At 47.5% G+C, this 22,965-nt stretch overlaps 1 protein-coding gene across 2 annotated transcripts in view; it reads left to right on the top strand.

The window, feature by feature from the left end:
* LOC307176820 (uncharacterized protein) overlaps nt 1-22,965 on the top strand; it is a gene marked incomplete at its 3' end in the record, with an annotated part of 160,368 nt that overhangs the window by 38,815 nt on the left and 98,588 nt on the right. The window contains exon 1 of one of the 2 annotated variants that reach the window (XM_079903308.1): nt 1,282-1,351. The exons of the other annotated variant lie outside the window; for it this stretch is intronic. Coding sequence (XP_079759434.1) covers nt 1,296-1,351 — 56 coding nt within the window. The 5' untranslated portion in view covers nt 1,282-1,295. Of the gene's footprint in view, nt 1-1,281; nt 1,352-22,965 lie in introns of those variants that run through there. 2 annotated transcript variants of the gene reach the window in all.

Genomic DNA, 22,965 nt, shown 5'->3' with positions numbered 1-22,965 from the left:
GGAATTTGAAAATGGACTTCATATTAGCTAAGAGTATGGTATTAATGCCACATTTCCGGAGAGTGACCATGGTATTGTGACTACGGAGGAGGTTGCCCTTGTTCCTAGGAGACACACGCTGCTATTTAGGGACATATTTAGGGATGAAGTCTCCCGATGTCTGCGACAAACTCTCAGATGGTTCAGCTAACAAACGAATACGCTCCCGTGTTCTTAGGTGTACACGTGCACCCACGCACATTGAGAAAGAAAAAGCAGATGTGACAAAAAGAGTGTGTACGTCGTACTATTATTGCAACTTTTCCGTAGGTTTGAAATTTTTCCAGGTAAAAAAATTGAGGGGGGAGGGGGCTTCATGCAGAGGGTGGGGTGCAAGCCAGTGGAGCGGCACAGTGGAGCATGGAGGCTTATGGTGACTCTTCCCCTCTGTCACAAGCCATGACACGGCCTCTGTCCGGGCGGTAGGAAACTGCCTCTTCTGGCGGAGGGGTCAGCCCTCCTGCTTCCCCACAGGATCCTCCATCTGGCTGGTGGTGCATAGCCCACTTGCCCACGTAGCTGTGTCCCCGCCCACCAAGCATTTTTGAGATTAGGGCTGCCAGATTTAGGAAAAAAAAAATACAGCACACCCAGTTAAATTAGAATTTAAACAATGAATAATTGTTTTAGCGTGTGTTTCTCAAAGAGTGCATGGAACGTTAACTTGAACTAAAAAAAAAAAGTGTTGTGAATCTGAAATTGAAACTTAACTGGACGTTCTGTATTTTATCTAGCAGCGCTACCCACACTCCTGCCCCCAGCCCCCCACCTCACTCTCACCCCCGCAGCCAGAGGTCATGGGCACCTCTGAAGACTGTCTTAAGAAGACAGAAGAAAGGGTTCTCGGTCCCCTTTTGCAAATCGCTGCAGGCAAGGTTTGCAAATCGCTGCAGCGACCTTGGGCCCTCTGCCCCATGACTGAGTCAAGCAAGCGAGAGGGCAGCTGGTTGAATGGGGACAAACCCATGGGCTGTAGGGAGGGAGAGGACAGCTCCCAAGTCCTCCTGGGGCATCTGGGCGGCCCCTCGCCCTGGCCACGCCCACTTAGGTGTGCTGATGCCGGGAGTCCCTTCCTCCGTCCCCCCGGCTCTTGGCTTGCTCCTCCCCTCCCCAGCTGTGCCACGCAGCGTCACACACAGCCCAGCGGCCTCACCACTTCCAGGCTGGGTGCATTTGGGCAATAAATGAGTTAACCTGTCCCCGTCTCCTCATCTGTAAGATACAGATAATAATAGCCCCTCCCTCACGGCCTGGTTATGAGGATGAATGGAACTAATATTTGCAAAGCACTCTGGACACTGCCTGACCAGTGGTAAGCCCTATATTAAGTGTTTGTTAAATAAATAATCCACTCGTGGAGGAAGGCTAGGATCTCTGCCGAGCCCCCGGGGCACAGCCCAGACCTGCAGGGGCTGTGCCCTGGAGGGAATTCGATGACAGAGTGCTCAGTCCTCCAGGCTCCTTTCTCTCGGGGCACTTGCAGTTGTGAAATCAGGAAGGAGATGTGGAGACGGAGGGGCTGGCATCCTGGAGGGGCAACTGTGCCTCCCGATCCCGCCCTTCACTGACCAGGGACTTGGAACTGGGGAAAATGTAGCTCAGTTTTGGAAACAAACCTCATGAACCTACCCATCGCCAGGGGCTGGCCTGAGCCTTGGGTTCCCGCGTGGCTGGGACTCTAGGGGTCAGGGGATGGGGAGCGACAGGCTTTCACACTAACAGTCCTCTGGAGGGAAGGATGCTTAAGGAAAGAGCCACCTTCTTCAGGTACGGTGAGAAGTGCCTCGCTTTCCTCTCCCTGACAGGACCGCAGGGCTCTCCCCTCATGGTTTTACTCTTGTTCTAGCTCTTGTTTCGGGGGAGAAGGCCCACCGGCCTTTCCTGGACCCCTGCTTTTCCTCACCCATGCTCCACTGCATCGGCACCTTCCTCTCACCCTTGAAGGGCCTGTCCCATGCAAACGCTGGGACACCTAGTTGACCTCTGCCCTCAGAGCAGGAAGTGAGGGGCTGAAGTGGCCAACTGGACAAGTCTGGGCACACGTGCCCCTCCGCTGACAGATGTAGATACGTAAAATGTCTTCTTTTTTCTTTCTATTAATTATCAGAGTAATTATGTAATTTCAGCATTCCCGTGCACGCTGGGTGTCCAGAAATGGCACTCCACTGGGACTTGCATTAAAGGATAACATTTGATGCAGATGTTTTGATGCATCAGAAAGGTCTGGTCAAATATAAACATCGTTTTTTAAAAGTGAGTAATGTGTGTCCCCCTCCTTCCCTTCCGGAACCTCCTCCATCCCTTGGAGTGGTGGTAGGTGTCTGCATTTCAAGGGTGGTGAATGGGATTGTGGAGCTTTTGGAAGGGGTGAGGTTATCTGCCTCCCTATTCATTAAAAAAAAAACTAGCTGAAATGTTTTAAACACGACAAAATATTCTCTCATCAAAATAGTTGCATCAAAGCTGCAATGTCAAATATCATGCCTCCTGCTTTGCTGATTGTAGGTTCTTAGTCTCTACATGTTCTTATGGTTGTTAATTTAACCTGAAATTTAAATTTAGTAAGGCTTCCAAAGGGAAGGTAACCAAATGGCAGATTTCTCTGGCATTATGGATATATGCATATACGTGGGTTCCTTCCTTCCTCCCTGTCTCCCTCCCTCCCTGTTTCCCTTCCTCCCTCCTTCCTGCTCTCTTTCCCCCTCCAGTTACAAATGCTGAATGTCTTTAGGGGTTGGCCTCTTAGCCATTTACAGCAATGTATTATGTTCATCCTAATGAACCAGATACAGCCTTATATACATTTTAAATACTGACACATTTGGTTTAGTAACGATAATTTAAAGTTTTGCTTGTCCAGATTCAGCACAAAGAATATCTTCTTTCATAGACACATTCAATGCCTACGTCTCTAGGCGTTGGCCAGTCTACTGCATAGAGAGAAAACGTGCTGAGATAGATTGCCATACGGTACAGGGCACATCAGAACATCAGAGTTCCTCTTTCTGGAATATGTTTTGACTGAAGCTTAATTCACCCTCTAAACGAATCTAAAATAGATTCTTTACCTACAACATTTATTTGGCAACACTCTGAACTTGAACGTAAACCTGAGCAACGGAGACACAGCTAAATCTGGCAGCATATTAATGTCACCGATCACACGTTTTATTTATAGAATTTACCCTCTCCCCAGTTTTCAGTTAGAAACCCATAGGCAGTAATTAAGCCATTATAAAAACACAATAGGATATAACATAATAGAACCATCTTGCTGTCAAGACACACAGAGCAGGGAAATCAGGGGAACACAAAGAAACACAATGCGTCCAATTTAGCCCTGCTGCGGAAATGTCACAAACCAGTGCCCTCCAAAGGATGGGAGGGGGAAAACGTTATTTCCACAGACAGCTGGGGATGACTCCTCATTTTCAGAAAACAGCAAACCAACCAGCAGACTAATCAAGCCACCCAAAAAGCCAGCCAATCAAGCAAAGGGCAATTGTCCACAGCAAAGAGTCGAAGCCGCCGTCTTTGTACTCAAGGAGTTTGCAATCCTTTGAGGAGTAAAGGCTTAAACTAAAAATCATCGTGACAGTGGCTCAAGATATATCACGAGAAAGATGGGGTTAAGCAAATAATATAGAAAGCACATTATATAAATCTAAAAGGAGGCCAGGTCACTATGCCCCAGAAATACTGGGGAAGCCTTTACTTGAGGAGGTAGGGCTTGAACTGGGCCTAAAATGATGCAGAACGTTTGGCTAGCAAGAGCGGAGAAAGGAAATTGTATGAAAAAGGAAATATATTGGAAAGCCAGACATTCAAGAAAATGTTTACTCCAAATTAGGTGCAGTAGTTCACACAAAAATAATCAGACAATGAAGCTGTGGATATATTATCTTCCTTTTAAGATGGAACAATGACAAAAAAGATAATGTGTAGCAAAAAATGTAGATACAATATACATGTGATCCAATCTGCAAAAGAAATTCATATGTAGCAGAGAAAAAAGACTGGAAGGAAATACATCAAAAGTTAATATTACTTTTTTTTAAAAATGGGAGATAAAAATATCGTGATTTTTATTTTTTCTTTGAACTTGTCTATGCTTTCCAAATCCTAATCTAAATAAAATCTCTACAATAAAGTAAAAACAAAGGGAGACAAAACAAATTTCAAAATATATTTTTAATGGCCTCCATATACAAATTTTACATTCTACCATTCAGTCATGCATAAGACTACTGGGCAGAGTGTGTTAAAAGGACTATACGTATGGACTGAATTGTGTTTCCCTCCAAATTCATATGTTGAAGCCCTAACCCCTAATATGACTGTATTTGGAGATGAGACTTTTGAAGAGGTAATTAAGGTTAAATGAGGTTGTGAGGGTGGGATCCTAACCCAACAGGGCTAGTGTCCTTATAAGAAGAGGAAGAGACATCAGGGATGTGTGTGCACAGAGAGAAGCCATGTGAGGACGCAGCGAGAAGGTGGCCATCTGCAAGCCAAGGAGAGAGACCTCAGGAGAAACCAGACCTGCCAACACCTTGGTCTTGGACTTTCAGGCTGCAGAATGATGAGGATGAAGTTCTGTTGTTTCCACCACCCCATCGGTGGCATTTTGTCATGGCAGCCCTAGCGGACTAATATACTCTCTTTATGTAACTTACATTACATAGATGATATAATTTGTCCACCTATATTTTTGCTATAGCATTAACATAAAATAACTCATGACATTTATCCATTGGAATGCAACTTCCATACCACCTATGTCTCCCACTCTTGGTAATTTCTTTTGCTGAGCACACCAGAACACTGGCCCTGGCTCAACACCTGCAGAAGCTACAGACTATATAAGACACAGAGGATAGGACTCTGCCAGGCCAACGAACAGTAAAAAGTAATCCAGGTAGACAATCCAGGTAGAAGACCCATTTCCTTTCCATATGGCTTCCTGCAGGATCAAAGGAACTGTTCCCTCAGCTTCTAGGCATTCTGCTGGCTGCCAGCTCTCCTCCTTCAGTCTTCTTTGGGAGCTCTGGGAACTCTGTCCTCTACGAAGGCAGCCTCTTCACCCAAGGACTGCCACCTTCTTGGGGACAGCCTCCCTCCAATGACTGGTCAACGAAGGCTGATAAAGTCTGACGTCCTTGTCCCAACCGGGGACACCTCTGATAGGCCAGCCCAGCTCCAGAGCCCTCCGTGCAATCAGCTGAGACCTGGACCGAGTCCACAGTCCAGTTTTACCCTCTGGTCAATCCTGTTTCCTTCCCTTCCCCCACTGGTACGAATCCAGAGACCTCGCCTTAATAATTGCCTGTTTGCTAATCTCTGCTGCAGGGCTTTTAGGGAACTGCCCTGCAATAGTTCCCAGTTTATCTGCTCCGTCTCTTCCTGCCCCAAACCCAGATGGCTTATCCATGTAACCTCAAGGCAGTTACCCGCACGTCAGGGATCATAAGTCGTCTCTTGTGTAGCACTCAGGTGGCATTTCGTGACTTCTGGTGAGCAGGGAGGTTTGTTTTACCTCTGATTCGAATTCCTACGGAAACTGCTCTTGAGCCCTGGGGTTAAGTCGTGAAGGTTGTTCCTGCTTTCTCTCTGCCTTTCTCACCAGGTAGCTTTGTCCTCATCCAGCCTGAGGGGTTTGAAATTGGGAGTCTAGGTCTCCTTTGGTCCTAGGCAGTTGCCCTATATTAGAATATTAAACGTCAAAGCTGGAAAGTATGTTAGAAGTTACCTGACTCTAGGACGACCAAGGGGTTTTAATGCATGTTGTGACTTGGATTAATTTGTAGTGGCCGTTGGAGAGCTGCTTGGAGGATTCTGAGGATGGCCGGGGTTCAGCGCGAAAGCGTGGTGGGTGGTTATGTGTGTGGGGCATGGGTGTGGGTTGCCACTTCATTGACATCCTTGATAATCCTCCTCTCTTCTTTTGCTGGAGATGAAACTGGCCCAAGGTGAAAGCTACCCAAGTTTCTGTGGCTGGTTACAGGAGTTTGAACCATAGCCAGTACGTCCCAACAAACACTGCACACTCCTCCGTCCCACAGATGCCGCAGCGTGCCTCTCTAGCTAACCTCCTCTGTTCCAGCCCCTGATCTACTCGAGCACATGAGTCTTGAGCCAGATCCCAGTCCCCCCTCTTTCTTGGCTGTCTTCTGTTGCCATATGTGAGCATGATTCTTCGGGCCAAATTCCTATGAGTAGTTTCTGTTTCCTCTGTGTTGCTCAGAGTTAAGTCCAACAAAGTTCTAGCACTTTGGGATGGGTAGACTTGGTAACAGATTAAATCTCTGCCTCTGATCTGTCTTCCCTCTCATTCATTCATTTATTCATTAAAAAATGTTTTCGGCACTTGACGTTGGGAATATTAAAATTCCTACTGGAAGAGGAACACCTCTGAGCAGTGGCTTAAATGCATAATAAGGCCCATCCTGCCTTGTGGTGGACAGTTTTCTCTTCTTCTTCCCCCTGCTAACTGCATCGTGTCCTTCATTAAGAAACTTATTCATCCTTCTTCTGCATGGTTCTCTTGGAGCTGTCAATCACACCACCAGCCCACGCCCTGGCTACACAGGTGGATATGAGACTAAAACCTGGCTGCGATGGTCCAGTAGTGGACCCCCCAAATATGGGGGGTCCATTACTGGAGGGACCATCTTTTGAGGCGACCCCCAAAGATGTTCTATCCTCAGAACCTGGGAATATATTTTACAAATTTGTTGCCATTTACATGCAAATATGCTGTTTAATATACATTGCCATTATATGGCAAAAGGGTCTTTGCAGATGGAATTAGGCTTGTGGACTTTACGACAGGGAGATTGTCCCGGATTTTCTAGGTGGACCCAATGTAATCGTTTGGGCTCTTAAAAGTGGATGAGGAAAACGGAAGGGTCAGAGAATGTGATAATAGGGGAAAAAAAAAAAGCAGGAGTGATTTGAAGCTTGAGAAAGACTTGACCCACCTTTGCTGGTTTTGGAGATGGAAAAAGGGGCCATGGGCCAAGGAATGTGGTTGGCCTCTAGAAGCTGGGAATGGCCCACAGATGGGGAATGAAATAGGAAACAAGGACTTCAGTCTTATAAACACAAAGAATGAACTCTGCCAGCAAACTGAATGAGCAAGGATTCTTCACCACCCTCCCCCCTTCCCCGAGCCTATAGAAAGGAACTTATCCTTCCAACACCTTGATTTTTGTCTGATGAGACCTCCACTGGACTTCTGACCTCCAGAACCATAAGATAATAAATGTAGTCTGTTTTAAGCCACTCAGTGTGGCAATAGAAAATGAAAACAATAGGCAAGTCTCTAGCCAGAGTGATTGGCCCAGAGATGGGCATGTGGTTCAAGCTCAGTTAATCAGAGTCCTTTCCCCTATTCTAAGAAAGAGAGGCCTTTTCTCTCAGTGGGAGCTGTAAGGATGTATGGCCCCAGACCTGCCAGGGGCCTGGCCCCTGCCAACTGGAGAAGCTGATAAGAGCTGGGCCAACATGTTGGCAAGAGCTGTGATGGGAGCCAGTGCAGGTCCTGACAAGGTTTCTCTCCAGCTGTGCTTGGGGCCAACTCCACCCCCGCCCTTTCCTGTCACATCATCCAATTAACTCCTTCTTTTGTCCGAATTCATTTCAGCTGGCTTTCTGCTACTGGTCACTGAAAGACTCGTGACTAATTCATGCTCCCTCCAAATACCAATCCCTGGTCTTCCATACTTAAAATCACTTTTTACGCTAACGTAGCTTCTCTAGAAGGAAACTGATAAATGTATATGTTCCCTGAGAGACTTGGCACGTTAGCAGAAGTTATTTTATCAGATAACTCAGCTTCCATTGAGCGATGACAGAGCCCAAAGGAAATGGTTCACATGACTAGGGGTTTTTTTTTTGTTTTGTTTGTTTGTTTTTGCGGTACGTGGGCCTCTCACTGTTGTGGCCTCTCCCGCTGCGGAGCACAGGCTCCGGACGCGCAGGCCCAGCAGCCATGGCTCACGGGCCCAGCTGCTCCGCGGCATGTGGGATCCTCCCGGACCGGGGCACGAACCCCTGTACCCCGCATCGGCAGGCAGACGCTCAACCACTGCGCCACCAGGGAAGCCCCACAACTAGGGGGTTTTGATGGAAGATGGGGACCAGGAAAGATCTGGACTGTGGGGGACACAGATCCGGGAGGCATGGGAGGAAGTGATGTTGAGTGAATGAAAGAATGCAGGTGGGAGCAAACCCTGTCAATCTTAGATGTGGCATTAATGGGGAGAAGGGCGATGACCCTTCTCAAATCGGCTTAGTGCCTCTCCACTCTCCCAGTGGTTTTCAGTCATCCTTGACTCTCAGGACAGTCTTGATAATGTGTTCCAATCACAATTAACCCACGCAGCAGGTGGGTTAGAAGTGGACCCGTGCTTGAGGCGGGAGGCAACATGCCCCGTTCCCCAAAGCCAGGGCCGCTGTACCGCCTTGGGATAACTTTGCCTGAGCGGGCGTGAGGACCACCAGGGTGGCTACTGAAGTCCTGGGAGTGGGCAGGGACAAAGTGCCCATAGGCTTCTGGAGTATCACAAGGTAGAGAAAGAAGAACTAGAGCAAAGCAACACAGAACAGTCTCTTCGTGCAGATGGCTTATTGTCGGAGCTTGAAATTCTGCCAAGTGTTCATACTTAGTTGTCAGCAGTTTAGTTTGAGACAATAGTGAAAACAGCCCTTCTGGCCTCTACCTAAACCTCAGCAGAGGAAAAACAGCTTCAGAAGTTGAACTGGAATGGTCTCCTTACCTTAGCTGCCCCGACCCCGAGCTGCACTGCGCCAGCAAGGAATCTAGAACGTGGGGCATGGAAACGCTGTGTTTACGAGGCGAGGCTGGGGCTTACACGTTCTCTGAGTCAGAGCCTCGGGAGCCAGTGGTGATTTAGTGGGGACGTGGGAGGGAAGCGCTTTGCCAACTCGAAAGCCCCCTTCTTCAGCTGAGCATCCTAAGCAAACGTGAACAATCAAATCTTGCAGCTTTGGGAGTTTATTTTCTCTTGGAAAATGTCTGGATCCTTTTTGCCTGTAAGAAGGGAAAGAAAAGACTAAGAGTAAAGATGACAGGTTTACTTGGGCATGAAATCACTGTTGGACAACTCATTTTTTTCTGAGTTAAGTGTCAAAAAATCTGTGATTTTCAGCGTAAGTTTCCGTGAAATTACACATGGGGTGGATAATTGAGAGCAAACTGCCTGGGCTGTTTGGTGGGCGCTGCCCTTTCTGGGAATTTGGGTCTCTCCCAGTGTCAAGTTCCTGGGGCACCTTGTTTATTTCCAGCACCAGGTCTGACCCGCACCTGCTCAAGCCCCCAGCTCCTCATTTCTGGGCAGTCACGAGGCCAGCTTCTAATTTGTTTGTGAGATCGGCAAGCATTTATTTTTATAGCATCACTTGATCATTTTTTATGTGAATCTCAGGAAAACTTGTAAAGAATTTTACCATCTTTACACAGGCGTTTTCCATTCCTGTTTCCATGGGTTCCGACCCCTGGCCCTGGCATCTGCCTATCTTATGGCTGGTTTGGCGTATAGCAGCAAACCACTGTCCTATCAGGAAGCCCAGAACAAGCTCTGAAATGTCAGGTCGGTGTAGACAATGGCTTCTTTCAAGATGTCTTTACGTAACGTGGCTTTCTTAATTAATGTACTGTGGACAGAGTTTTCTTAACTTTTATTTGCCCAGTGGTTTGTTTGGTTTTTTTTGTTTTTGTTTTTCTTCCGTGCAGGTGTTAGGACTTTGCACCGTCATTCGTTGGCACTCGTAACCTTACTTGACAGTCAGGTTGCACCAAACCCACCTTAAAAACCTGAGGGTGAACTATAACTAGTTACATAAGGAAAGGAGAGAATCTGGAAGGAGGCAGCAGCACAGAGAGAGAGAGAGAGACCTCCTTGGAGAAATTGGCTTAAGCTTGGCCTGCCTCGGCCTCTTGGTACCACGATCCCAAACCAGGACGTGGCCCTAGCCATCTCCGCGTGGCCCAGAGATGCAGGGCAGCTTCGCTCTTCCGATGCCACACAATCCCTTGCTGCAGGAAGCAAGAATTGGGTTCCCTCTGGGCCCCTAGGAAGGGCTAGTTTTATGCTCGTGGTGTTCATACGTTCTGAAGTGCACACCAGAGGAAATTTCTTTCCTCCGATATCAGACATTGTGCGAAGAGGCAAAAGCTCCCGGTGAACAACCTTTTCCCTAGCCTCTCCTGACTGAAGTGTAAATGACTTTTGAGAGCAGAATAAGCCAGTCGATGAATTCATTCTTTGAACTTCTCTGACTGGGAAGTGCTTCTGAGACTTTGAAAATCTTCAAAGATGTCAGCCCATGAAATCGATAGTTCATTTTTCAGACTTAAGGCAAGAATTTACTCCGTGAGCATAGTGTTGAGGACCTTGTGTGAGGGAAACAGCATCCCAGACACTAAAAAGGCTGTGGGCTCGGAAGAGCACAGGCCGTGCCCTAGAGGGGCTGTCTAGGGAAGAGTCAAGGACAAGGAGGTACAGTCTATAGGATGCGTACACAGAGCCACAGGGATCAGGGTGAGAACACGCACATTGGGTTGGGAGTCGGGGAGGGAGGATGGGGAAGGGATAAGGGCTCTTTTCATGCAAGTATTTACAAAAACCAAAAGTTAGGAGGCAAGCGAAATGATCTGAAATCTGTCCCATCCTCGTGCATTTCTTGACTGATAATTTTGGTTTTTCGTTTATGTTTTATTTTTGATTTATTTTATTGAAGTATAGTTGATTTACAATGTGCTAATTTCTGCTGTACAGCACAGTGAGTCAGTTATACATATATATACCTTCTTTTCTGTTATGGTTTCTCCCAGGATATTGAATATAGTTCCCTGTGCTCTACAGTAGGACCTTGTTGTTTATCCATTCTCTATATACTAGCTTGCATCTGCTAATTCCAAACTCCCACTCCATCCCTCCCCCACCTCAGCCTCCCCCTTGGCAACCACAAGCCTGTCCTCTGCGTCTGTGACTCTGTTTCTGTTTCATAGGTAAGTTTATTTGTTTGACTGATAATTTTGAAACAAAAACTGAGGACACGTATTTAGTAAGCTCTTACTAAGTGTCAGGTGTTATCCTATACGTTTACATAAATTATCATGAATTATCTCATTTAGTCTTTATCATAGGCTCTATGAGATTTGTACAATTCTCCAACATTTTTCTGGATGAGGAAATGAAACCTCGGAGAGGTCAAGTGACTTGCCCAGGACCCCTCAGCTAGTTAGGGCAAGAATGGGTTATAAATCCATGTCTATCCATTTAACTCCAGTGCCTTCTCCCTAAATCATCATCATCTTTTTTTATTTTAAATTGGTTTTGCATGTTTATTGCTGAAACCTGAAGAAGGATCTCATGGCCCTGGACTGTCCAGCAGAACTCAGGAAGACTTCTGTGCCTCTCGCGTTCAGAGTCATGACTCCTAGTAGCTGGGGTCTGGGCTTTACTGCCCGAACCGAAGGGTCAGGTTCTCAGGCTGGGGCCACGGATGCCCACAGTCTTCTGTGCCATGCCTGACCCCCACCCCCACCCCGCAGGCTCTACAAAGCCTTGGATGGATTTGCTGGCTCTGACAGGCTGTTTCCCTCCACCTGCCTCGTTGGCTCTTAAACTGCAAACAGGAAACAAAACTGCAAAAAAGAGGGAAAAGGCGCTTTCAAGAAAAGGAAAGCATCTTCCTTTAGGCCGTGGGGCTGCGGGAAGCGGAGTGATGACTAAGATGTTGAAGAGAGGCTGCTACCTGGTGATGAGGCGTTATGAAAGCCAGCTCAGAACAGGTTGTACCCTGTGTGCCTGGGAAGAGTGGAAGCCAAAGCCACGCTCGGTCGAGGGTGTAGTGTGAGCTGTCAGCTTCCAGCAGGAGGCCAACCGAGCCTGCAGCACCCCCAGGGCAGGCAGTTGAATAAAACACACTTGATGAGAATATTCAGCTTCCAGATGTCGCTAAGCTGAGCTGAAGCCGCGGTTGCTAAGAGCAAATAAATCACTGCTTGCCACACTGGACCCCACACACCTGATGCTCTGTTTCCTCACCCAAGGGTGAGGAGGGATACAGGATAAACCCACTTCTTGGCAGGTGGTCCCGGGAATATTATTTTACGTTTTGACACTGCTGGAAAATCACTGATGAGGCAGTCCACCAGCACTCGCAGGTAGCAACCTAAGGATGTTCGGCTGTGTAGCGTCTGGACAACACTGCCATGCACTTTCGTATCTCAACACTACATTTTCAAGAATCACAATCAGAGAAAATATCTGCTCCTATACTTGGGAAATTGAGGAAAAAAATGCAGCCACAATCCCACCCTCCCAATTTGCCGATTATTGTCACGTTTGCGTACTAACCCCTAGCCTTTTGACTTAGGCATTTTCTTTACACCTGTGGTTCAAGCCCACAACCATCTGCTGAGCCCTGCCACGTACTAGTTACAGAGGCTGCCAGAGAAGCTCTGGGAAGTCTTGGGAATGTTAATTTAACCACATGGTAAGCCATTTAAATGATTTTTTAGAATAAAAGCAAATGTCGTTATACTAGGTAGTAGAATGAAGAAATAGGCAGGAATCTAAATTTAAGACGAGCCAGGACTTCAAAGATGGGCTACGCAGCTTCTGTATGAAGAATGGATGGAATGGATTCGCTGCAGGAACGGCACAGGCCCTGCAGTTGGTAGATGAAGATCCCGTGAGAGATGAAGAAAACTAAGTGAGGAGAGGACAGAGTGACGAGAGAGGTGCTTTCAACGAGGGCTTGAGAGGGCCTGGTAACTGGTGCTTACAGGGGAAGAGGCAGAGGAAGGGGGTGATAGTTTTGATTACTTTCCTTGGGCCATTTCCAGAAATCAGATATGTACGGCTCTTAAGTCATCTAGCAGCGCTCCGTCTACCGCAATTGCTAAATAATGATGCCAGTAGCCGTAACAGTATTAACTGACATCGATTGAGTTCTCTCTGTACGCCTTACCTCCTCTAAGGTTCACACCCACCTATAAGGTAGGTTCTACTATTAAACTTCTTTTGCGGTTAAAAAAATTGAGGCTCAGAGCATTCAGGCCGCTTGCCCAAGATTAAACAGCTTTTCATGTGCCAACACCCGGGTGGCTAAAACATCAGGAAGGCATCTTCTAAGAGGAGAGAACTTACATAAACGAATGTCAACAGCAACACCGGAGTTTTATGAGACTCCACTGCGTATGAACCCCTTCTGCATAGTCTGTGTTTTTGGATATTAGAAACATACCTCCCTTTAACGCCTCTTATAAAATTTTAACAACTTGGTAAGAAATCCTTTTAAAAGACAGTCCGTAAGTTCCTGACCTCTTAAATAGATTGTTTGCACATCACGGAACCTTTTCTTGAAGCTTCGTTTGGCCATCAGGAGCACCGATATTGGCATGCTGAGAGGCTCTTGGGTGCTGAGGGGAAGGGGGGTCTGTGGCTCCCGGGCAGCCTGCCTGTCCTCCGTTTCTCCGGAGCCGGCCTCCCTGTGCCTCTGCAGGCAGCCTCCAGCCCCGCCCCACGACCTCAGGTCGCTGCCCCCAGGCCCGCCCTCTTCTCCACTGTTATCCTTCTCCCTCCTTTCCCTGTTCGCTTCTCAGCTTTCGCAGGGAGCTTGCCGCCTTTTAGTGATGCAGGGAGCTACCATGTGCTGAGTGCCCAGCACCGTGAGGTCTCCACCTGGTCCCGGCGGATCCCTGCCAAAGCCTCGGGGCATCTGAGTCTGTGTTTCCAGCAGGGATCACAGAGGCTCGGCCATCGGGCCGCGCCCGCTGCTCCTGAGCGTGGAGCTGGGACTCGAACGCGTGTCTGTCTCATTCCATTCCTGTTTCCTTAGGTGCAGGTGGTACCCTCTGTAATAATTGGGCCTAGGAAAGGAGTCTGCCCCTGACCTTCCACACCGCAAAGCAAGACACTGCTTTAGTCTGCATTGCTTCTGCCTTCTGATAAGTTCAAGGGCTGTTTTTCGGGAGGCACAGGGTCCTGCGTGACAGTTGTAAAGAGCCCGGGTTCTAGAGACAGAGAGGGCTGGGGCTGGGCCCTTCATTTCCACCCACGGGCTTCCTGCCTTGGGAATAATACCGGTACATAGCTGGCTGTGCTGGAAGGAGTCGATGCGGCCATAAATCACGGTGATAATGATGTTAGTAATAACAGCACTAGCGGCAGCTGACACCTCCTGAGGGCTTACGCACATCTAGTGCTGCACACTGACCCTCTGCGGGGATTTTCACCTCTCACGGGTGGAGGAAACCAAGGCACAAAATGGTCAGGCAACTTGCCTGAGGTCACGCGTCTAGGAAGTGGTGTTGCTGCGGCATAAACCCCGGTGGTCTTGGTTTAGCGCCTGGGACGTTGCCCCTCCCGCTAATTGCCCGGCAGGGTGACCTGTTGTGTCTCCGCGCTACCCTCCCCTTCTCTCCTCTCTCCCCTCTCCCTCCTCCGCCTCCCTCCTGCGCTCACTCTCTTTCCTCCCGTCCTCACAGGACCCCGGCCCCTAGGAGCCCGGCTTGCGGACTCCAGGTAACCGAGCTATAGCTGCTGGCTGTTCTTGTCCCTCGGCGGGTGGCCACCCCTCCCGGCAGCCACGTCCACCCCGGGCACGCAGCCCACTGTGGAGCGCCACTTGCTACCTTGCCACCGATGATGATGCCCATGTATCATAATTGTACTCCTTCTTTTTCATTGAAAGCCACGTGATGGAGCTAATAGGGTTCATGCTGAGAACAGATGTTCTTATTTCTGCCCAGATGCTGTCCATGGCAAGGCTTCTCGGGCTCTTTTGTACTTTCATGTGGAGTGTTTCTGGTTGAAGGGTTCTTGGGATGGGCTGAAAAATCACGCGGTCCTTCCAGGAAGGAACTGGGCACGGGTCTTGAGGGCGTGTGAAGTAGCCATCCTTGGCGTTTTATAATCCATATGCTTCCTGAGGACATAATCCTCTTCCTATTTGAAAACTGCCTTGGCTCACACTTTATACTTAAGCATTCAGATTTTCGCGTTTCTGGTTGCTTCAGTCTTGAGCTAATGTAGCAGCTAACAGTTCTTCCATTTTCTGCTTTATTGCCTCTTCTCTCTCAACTTAGAATTCATAGAAGGGTTTTTTTTTCTCCCCATTAAGATAATGACATTATCTTAAAAGGCTGTGATAATATCATTCATTCATTTAATATTTATGGAATATGTGCAGGGCACCAGGATATAAAACAGACAGGGTTTCCACTTTCATGGGGCTGATGTTCTGGTCGGGGAAGACAGACAATAAACCAATAAATAAATACACAAGCTAACTTCAGATTGAAGGAATGCTATGAAGGGATGAAACAAGAGGATAGGATAGAGAGAGTCTGGGAAGTGAGGGTTACTTGTATAAGGTGGCCAAGGAAAGTCTTTCTGAGAAGGTGACATTTAAGCTGAGGTGAGGAAAGAATACTCTAGACAGAGGAAATGACAAGTGCAAAGGCCCTGAGGCAGAGGAGAGTTGGGGAGTTAGAGGTACAGGACAAAGGCCAGTGTGGTTGGGTGTCCTGAGCAAGGGGAGGGGAGGAAAGACGGAGTCAGAGAGAAGGGCAGGGAACACATCTCATAAGACCCACAGGGTCCCTCCGTCTCCCCTCCAATAATTTTTTTAAGTCAGTCAGCAAAAGATGATGGAAAATCCTTCCCTAGGATTTGTGGGTAAGTTCTTCTCTCCTCTCTGGACCAGTGGGCAGATGGTTTGTACCAGTTTTCCCTTCACCTGCAGGCCTTGGTAAACGTCTCTTAAGTTGTGCTCTGTCCTGAGGACCACGGCGGGGAAGGAGGGCAATCTAGACTCACCCATATAAGCCTTAGTTGGATTTCCTTGAGCCAGGCCTCCACACTGGGTGAAATCTGACCACAACCAGAGCTGGCATTTCAGAGTCATGCAGAGGCACCCGGACTGTTCCAGTTAACAGTACATTCTGTCGAGACGGAGACCAAATCTTGCAGCTTTGAAACACACATACACACGAAGAGATGTCTGCGTTGCAAGACGCTATTGAAGTCAGGGGGGTTGCGTGACAATGTGCGGTGACTCCAGACAGCTCCTCCCGTTCTTGCAAAGTTAGTCCTCTTCTGTCCTGCACGGAATGGGCACAGCCCAGGCTTCCAGCATGGAGTGGCCCGAGGCCATCTGTGGCCACGTGGTCAGCACTGTGCTGGAGGCCCCTGGGCCCGCTGCGTGGTCCCAGGTCAGAAGTCGAGGCTGGGGTCTTCTCACGGAGCCGCGGGCCTCTTCTAGAGCACACCCAACTTTCCCAGACGCTGCTCACTGACTTGGCCTGCCTACAAAGCCTGGGCTCAGCGCATCTCCAAAGATGAGCGAGAAGGTCAGCTCGGGCATCTCTCTGGTTTTGATCAGGAGGAAACTGCAAACCAGACCTACGTGCAGTCGAGAGACATACCCTGGAGGGACATTTAGATGCGATTCTGTGATGATGATCCCAGCTTTCCAATCAGAGGCATTTACAGTTTCCACCAGCCACTCACTGAAGTCCGTGGGCTTGTTGCCGGGTCCCAGATGTGGGCTGGCAGAGCTGGAGCCCCACGGAGCCCCACGGAGCCCCACAGAGCCCCTGCGTCCTGTCGCCTCTGTCCAGGTCCACAGCACCTAGTGCTCTGTTGCCTCCACTCCCACAGCGAGTGTTGACGGAAGGCCTGGCTGGCTGAGAGATGCCACAGGGCAGACGGATGTGTCCAGCCGTCAGGACCGGAGAGCATTGCTCCGGAGTCGGAGTGACGGTGAACCGTGAAACCCAGAGGCAGGAAAAAGGAGCAGCAGACTTGGGAACCCTGGCAGCTCCCACAGACCAGTTGACGGGCCGTGGGAGCCCCAAATGGAAAAAACTGTCACACCTTGTGGGCCTGGCCTGGACCCACATCAGGTGGTGAGTATTGTCCATTCTGACCACGAAGGTCAGTGACTGAGGCATCAGCACGGCAGGGGGCTGCCTGCTCTGGTTTCTCAGTGTGCCCACCTGGGCGCACAGAGTGTGAACTTGGAGAGACAGGGCCAGGGTAAGACGTTCCCTCTGCCCTCGCTCGTGAGGGCTTATTTCAGGCACAGGCGCCATGATCGTTCGGGACAGAACAAGACATGCAAGGCCCACGTGCCAGACCCAGATGTCGTGGGGTGGGACTGGATTTCAGGCGTCCATGGGAAGCAGAGCTGTGCGGGCCCGCAGCAGACCTGACGTGTGCGTTGGCTTCTGAAGAGCGAGTGAGCGTTTGCCAGATAAAAAGTGGGAGACGGTATTCCAAGGAACAGAAAACGGCAAATGCGAAGGTGTGCGAGTAAGACTGGGTGTGTCCCTGTGAGGTCTAGAGAATTCTTTCTTGTGGGACAGGAACCCATTGTAGCACGTGCTCTTGGGAGATAGCATTTCCCAATCCCCGATGCCGTGCTGGATGTCGTTCTGATGACGAACGTCTGCTCCCCTCTTTTGGTCTCTGTTTTTCAACTCCTCCCTATGCGGGGCTAACCTCTCACCCTAACCTGTGCCCACAGGCGTGGCCCAGCCTCGTCGTGAGCACCAAGCGCTGACCTTTGTGTCTTAGAGAGGAGTGGCCAGAACAAGGGCTTTCCGGTTTAATTCTGGATCCTACTTGGTCTTTTCCCCCACAGACAGACTCACAGATAGGCCCATAGCCCAGGGTCCTGCCTAGTTTTAAATCTTTCCCCAAACATTTGCGTCCTTTTCTGGAACTGTAGCTCAATGGCTGGGGACCTGCCACACACTGTAAGACTTCCCCAGTGCAGGCTGCCTCTAAATCGATCCATTATTGGCTAAGAGAGGTGACTTCTTGTATTATCCTCTGAAAAAATTCTTGCTTCTAATTATTTATGGTTTCCGAAATTGCTTCTCTGTCTCTTGGCGCTGAGGTTTTCTCTCATTTACAACTGTGTATGCTCTACGCTCTAAATTGTTAGTTCTCAGCCCAATCCTTTGTGTTCTCCAGATTATGTCAACGTTGGGGGTAGTTTTCATTTGCTCATTTGTTCGTTCATTCAGTATATATTTCTTGAACATCTACTATGTGCTAGGCACTAGGAATATAGTGGCAAGCAAGGTAAAGTTTCTGCCATCATGAAGCTTAAGTTTTAGTGAAGGAAGATGGAAAATACTCAAAGAAATCACCAGGCGGGACTTCCCTGGTGGCGCAGTGGTTAAGAATCTACCTGCCAATGCAGGGGACAAGGGTTCGAGCCCTGGTCCGGGAGGATCCCACATGCCACAGAGCAACTAAGCCCATGTGCCACAACTACTGAGCCCGCGCACCTAGAGCCCATGCTCCACAACAAGAGAAGCCACTGCCATGAGAAGCCCGCGCACTGCAACGAAGAGTAGCCCCCGCTCACCGCAACTAGAGAAAGCCCGCACGCAGCAACGAAGACCAAACACAGCCAAAAAAATAAATAAGTAAAATTAATTTAAAAAAAAAGAAATCACCAGGCAAGATTTTTCTTTTATTGGAGTATAATTGCTTTACTATAGTGTGTTAGTTTCTGCTGTATAAAAAAGTGAATCAGCTATACATATACATATATCCCCATATCCCCTCCCTCTTGCGTCTCCCTCCCACCCTCCCTATGCCACCCCTCTAGGTGGTCACAAAGCACCGAGCTGATCTCCCTGTGCTATGCGGCTGCTTCCCACTAGCTCTCTATTTTACGTGTGGTGGTGTATATATGTCCATGCCACTCTCTCGCTTTGTCCCAGCTTACCCTTCCCCCTCCCCATGTCGTCAAGTCCATTCTCTATGTCTGCATCTTTATTCCTGTCCTGCCCCTAGGTTCTTCAGAACCTTTTTTTTTTTTTTAGATTCCATATATATGTGTTAGTGTACGGTATTTGTTTTTCTCTTTCTGACTTACTTCACTCTGTGTGACAGAATGTTCACATCAAGTCAAACCTGTGAAAGCATCCTGAGGATAGACACTGCTACCAACCCTTTAGCCTGGCAGTGGCGCACTGTCTTCTGAGAAGGCGTGGGTGTGGGGACAGGTATGCAGGCAGCATGAGACGTCTACCAGGCTGGCTCCTCACGTGTTTTCATTTTAAGCTTCACATAACACACTGGCTTGGGCACCTTTGGGATGTCAGCTCCGCCAGAGAAGTGGTGAACTTGCCAACAGGGAAAGGTGTCAACAGGTCACCAATCAAAGCCGCTTCACGACGAAGCCTGTCAACATTTTCTGCAGGTCTCTGCCGTGGCTTGGATAAACTGCAACCATTTCATTCAATTTTTATTTAAGAAATAAGTTTTCGTATTAAAAAGTTATAATTAACAACACTGGTATAAATTTATTTTGTATCAAAAGCTTAGCAATGGGAGACAGCACTCACTCATCAGTTTGTACTCCTTTTTTTTTTTTCTTTTTTTTTTTTTGTTTTTGCGGTATGGGGCCTCTCACTGCTGTGACCTCTCGCGTTGTGGAGCACAGGCTCCGGACGCGCAGGCTCAGCGGCCATGGCTCACGGGCCCAGCCGCTCCGCGGCATGTGGGATCCTCCCGGACCGGGGCACGAACCCGCGTCCCCTGCATCGGCAGGCGGACTCCCAACCACTGCGCCACCAGGGAAGCCCCTGTGCTCCTATTGATGCATCCACTTGAGTTACAAGAACTTGGGTAAATCTTCTCTCACTATCTCAGTTGAACTGGACCATCTTCTGAGCCCACAAGATGACCTGTTTACTTAAAAAGTTATTATTTGTAAATACTTACCTATACAGATAGAAATGTTCTTACTCTGGTGCAACCAGAAACAGTGGATTTTGAGGCTAATGTAAGACAGAAACTGCCCTCTATCACCTCTAGTTTAAAATATTTCATAGCCTTATTCCTTTCATTCGTTGACTTTCTGCATTTATATATACTGGAGCGCCAATGAAGAACCATTAATGTAGAAAAAAAGTGAAGGAAAAGTAATCCCAGATGAAAGGTGAGAGGTCGGAGGTAAAGAGGTCACAGGAAGAATGCCCGTACAGGACAGCCTCCTCTGGCCTTAGAGATCAGTATCTTAATGTCTGTCTTTGACAGTTGTCACATTTCAACAGTTATTACATATACACCTCTACAAGTATATACATATATACGCATATACATATATAAACACGTACGTGTACATGTGTATTTAATTGTTCATCACAAAAGTATTGCACGAACATTCACTCATTCAGTCAAACGACAGATATTTGAGTCCCTACAAGGTGCCAGACGCTATTTTAGGTAGGACGCATATAGCAGTGAACAAAACAGACATAACTTTCATGTGCACTGGAAACCAAAAAATTTGTGTGACTTGCTTTATTGCGATATTCACTTTATTGCGGTGGTCTGGAACTGAACCCAGAATACCTCCCAGATGTGCCTATACTCAATATATTGTCTAACGGATTGCTGTCTTGTTCAGTTTATATATTTCACATCCTTCAATATCAATATGAACACAGTCCATTAATTTTAATAGTTCTATGGATTTCTGGTAGATGCAGGTACCATATTTGCTTAGCCTGTCTCCTGTTTTTGGACCTTTCAGTTGTTTCTCAGAACTATTAAAAAAGGTTGCACTAAACGTTCCTGCACATCTTTGTGTGCATAGGAGCGTGTGTCTGTGGGATAGATTCTTCATCCAGAACTTTCACAAAAAGTCAAACCTTTGAAATGAATTTCATTGTGAATTATGTGTTTTGATCAGTGCCATTTTGCCGAAGGCAGAAAATCATTTTAATAAAAGGTTAGGGAAAAACTCCTCTAGGGTTCTTTTCCTCCTTCCCTGCTTTTCACCATATGCTCCCCCCTCAAAAAACAATTTTTTTTAATGATTTTCTTGCCAGGAGCTGCTTTTGGCTTAGCCAGGAGCTGAACATCACAGTGGGGACAGAAAGGAGCGTTTTCCTCCAAATTGCATAATTTGACAAAATTTTCCTGCTACGGTAGTCATGTTTTTGCAAGACTCAGTGAACTTTGTAAAGGCTGTCTCTGCATCAGTAATTGGCTGCAGCAGACCCATGAGAGCATGGCTGCCTCTCTCTTCCCTGAAGTTCTGGGCTCCTGGAGATCATTTGTTCTGGGATCCCAAGGTCAGGTTCTTGGGAAATTCTCTTACCCAGTGCTGTAGGTCTTGCTTCTTCTTTATTCCCTCTTGTATTTAAACCCTTCCCCCTTATAACAGGGTACTTTAGGTATGATCATAGAAGGCCAGTGGGGAGTTCACCTCCCAAACTACGCTGGTGTGTGTGTGTGTGTGTGTGTGTGTGTGTGTGTGTGTGTGTGTGTGCAGAGGCCATGGGTGTGGGCTTCCTGGATGACTGACAAAATGCCATCCCATCTTTGTCTAAGGCGGTGATCGTAATCAGTAGTGGTGAATATTCTCCTGCATTTACTTTGTACCAGGCATCATGCTAAGCCCTCACCTTTTTATTTCATCCCCGTAACAATTCCACAAAGTAGGAAACATTCTCCCCATTTTACAGGTGGGAAAATCCAGACTCAGAAAGTAACTGCTCAAAGGACACACGACTAAAAGGTGGAAGAGCTGGGTTTTGAAGCTGGGTCTGTTTTGGACTCTGGAGTCCCACAGTCTTGACCATGGTGCATCCCGCCTCATTTCCCACCTAGGCTATGTCTCTGGGTGTTTCATCTGAAGGAACTTCTCGTCTGTTCCTCTGGTGTGAGTCCAAGCCACAGCCATGGGCCAGCACTGGGTTTCAAGAGTCAGAAACATATGTTGAAGGTGTTTATGATGCTGCTGGTAACAACTAGGACTCATCTTCCAAGACAGACTTACTGTGTGAGGCAGAGGAGACAGATTTAGACTCAGAGACCTGAGTTAGAACACCGGCTCTGTCACTAATGAGCATGATGACATTTCCTGGTTTCTTATCTTGAGAAATAGTGACCATAGTAACCCCTTATAGGTTGTTGTGAGGATGAGACAATATGTATATAGGCCCCACTAAAGGATACTTTTATTATTATTTATTGTTATTATTCCAAGAGAAGCAAAGACAATACAAAGTTCCATGAGAAGCAGCCATGAGTCTGAATTCCTAACTGAAGAGATGCAAGTTACTGGGAACATTGACACCGGTGGACCCTGACAACATTGTGCCAAAGTGAAAAAAGCCAGTCACAGAAGGCCACGTATTAGATGATTCTATTTCTATGAAGTGTCTGGAACAGGCAAATCTGTACAGGCAGAAAGTATTTCACCGGTTGCCTTGGGCTGAGAAGTTTAGGGGGATAAGGAGAGTGGCCGCCAATGGGTATGGAGTTTTGCTTTGGGGTGATAAAAACGTTCTAATGCTGACTGTGCTGATGGTTGTGCAACTCTGTGAACACGCGAGAAACCAACGAACTGTGTGATTTAGGTGAGTGAATTGTAAGGTATTGGAATTATATCTCAGTCAAAAGTTTCTGTTAAAAATAAGTTTCTGGCGAATGTTTAGTTAAAAGAAATGGAGAAATACCACAGTCTATCATGGGTTTATTTATACGACATGTAATATAGTATAAATATTATGTACAGTATAAATAAACTTAATATCTATTTTTATATTATATATAGTATAAATATACTATATAAAATATAGTAATACTATACTATATTTACACTGAATGCATTTCTCCAAAAAATCTCATGCTGCCTCTTTCTTAGCCAAGGCACTTAGCGGAAAGTATCAAAAACTAGGTATAAAGTTGAAAAAAAAAAGAAAAGAAAAGAAAACCTAAAGGCAAAACAAACCCAGGAAGAGAAGCTAGACGGAAAAATGTAGAAAGCTGGGAAGGAGACTGCCTCTAGGTCTGCACTTAACCTGACTCATGCTCGGCAGGACATGTGTTTGGAGCTGTTTGTTACAGG

Source organism: Stenella coeruleoalba (genome assembly GCF_951394435.1).
Source record: "Stenella coeruleoalba genome assembly, chromosome: 18".
In the NCBI taxonomy this organism is placed as follows: Eukaryota; Metazoa; Chordata; class Mammalia; order Artiodactyla; family Delphinidae; genus Stenella; species Stenella coeruleoalba.
Note: the sequence above shows the minus strand (reverse complement) of the source record. Positions and strands in the feature narration are given on the sequence as shown.